General features: G+C 46.1%; 1 protein-coding gene across 1 annotated transcript; it reads left to right on the plus strand.

Moving 5' to 3' along the window:
- The first annotated feature begins 305 nt into the window (after window positions 1-305).
- Window positions 306-1251, plus strand: LOC103681972 (putative olfactory receptor 2B8). Its single transcript, XM_008711547.2, has one exon. The coding sequence runs from the start codon at window positions 313-315 to the stop codon at window positions 1249-1251; it is 939 nt and encodes a 312-aa protein (XP_008709769.2). The 5' UTR covers window positions 306-312.
- The last annotated feature ends 529 nt before the right edge of the window (window positions 1252-1780 follow it).

The raw sequence follows: 1780 nt of genomic DNA on the forward strand, positions 1-1780 counted from the left end.
CTCTAAGTATCATTAAGCTGTAACTGAAAGACTTTTTGTACCTACGACTGATGCAAACACAAGGGGCATTATGTGATTTTTCTTATATTAAATGATAATGATTTACTTTTTGTGATAATCTGGACCTTTATTGGTATAAGCTATGTAATTTCAATGAGTAAATAATTTATTCAAATCGTTACTGATAACATCCAATGGCCTTTAGTACAAAACATGATAGATCCACCCCACTCCAACAGTTTATTTTTTTGAAGATTTCTTTTCAAAGTTGCTAAACGCTTGGTCCTGACAGGAAACATGTGCTAACAGAGGATGGAACAGAAAAATGGCAGTTCTTTCACTGGGTTTGTCCTGCTGGGTTTCTCGGACCGGCCTCAGCTGGAGCTCGTCCTCTTCGTGGTTCTTCTGATCTTCTATCTGTTCACTCTGCTGGGAAACACCACCATCATTGCCTTGTCCCACCTGGACCCCCATCTTCAGACTCCCATGTACTTTTTCCTCTCCAACCTGAGCTTTCTGGACCTGTGCTACACGACCAGCACTGTCCCGCAGCTCCTGGTTCATCTCAGGGGAGCAGACAAGTCTATCTCCTTTGGTGGGTGCGTAGTTCAGCTACTTGTCGCTCTAGGGTTGGGATCGACTGAATGCATTCTCTTAGGGGTCATGGCATTTGACCGCTATGCAGCCATCTGTAGGCCCCTACACTACACAGTGGTCATGCACCCCCGTCTCTGTGCCCTCATGGCTTCCGCATCGTGGGTCATTGGTTTTGCCAACTCCTCATTGCAGACAGTGCTCACCTTCCTTGTACCACTTTGTGGGAGAAATAAAATAGACCATTTCTTTTGTGAGGTCCCCCCACTGCTCAAGCTTGCCTGTGTTGACACGACTGCGAATGAGTCTGAGCTCTTCTTTGTCAGTGTGATCATTCTCCTTGTGCCTGTGGCATTAATCATCTTCTCCTATGGTCGGATTGTCAGGGCAGTCTTAAGAATAAAGTCATCTGCAGGGCAGAGGAAAGCGTTTGGGACGTGTGGGTCCCACATCACGGTGGTCTCCCTGTTCTATGGCACGGCCATCTACGCTTACCTCCAGCCCAACAATAACCACTCCCAGGATCACGGCAAGTTCGTTTCTCTGTTCTACACCATCGTCACCCCCATGGTCAACCCCGTCATATATACACTGCGGAACAAGGATGTGACGGGAGCAATGAAGAAGGTGCTTTGCAGGGACTGTGACTCCAGATGACTGGGGATGGGGGGAAGACCCTTTGATGGAAGACTTTCACTGCCAGAGCTTCTAAGATGATTGTGTCCTCCCTGTGTCATCTAGAATTTCCTCTGACATCTATCAAGGGAATTCCCTTACCTGATGCTTTAATGCAAGTGGGTGCTCAAAATCTAAGTCCATGGACTCATGCAGCTTCCAGAGATGCTCACTAGTGATCCTAGAGCATCTGCATCATGTTATTGTGAAAAGCTCCACAGGTTTTGCATATTTCCCCCTATTTGGGACACTAGTCCATTCCTTTGTGCAAGAAGACACGCACATACTGTAAAGTCATAGGGAAAATAAGAATACAAATGACTCAAACACTGTAAGAAATAGTAACAGTTTAGCATTTTTCTAGCAAACTGTTGGAGGCATATCCCTTCTTCTTGCATCGTGACCGTGGCTCTCTTAGGAGGTCCGTGGCTGGACTGTATCACAGCTTTTTCACGGAAGTAGGTGGGCAACTGCGGGAAAAACAAACTTTTAGCTCAGAGAAAAGCCTATT

The sequence above is a fragment of the Ursus maritimus genome, unplaced genomic scaffold (genome assembly GCF_017311325.1).
Source record: "Ursus maritimus isolate PB19 unplaced genomic scaffold, ASM1731132v1 scaffold_30, whole genome shotgun sequence".
NCBI classification, from domain to species: domain Eukaryota; kingdom Metazoa; phylum Chordata; class Mammalia; order Carnivora; family Ursidae; genus Ursus; species Ursus maritimus.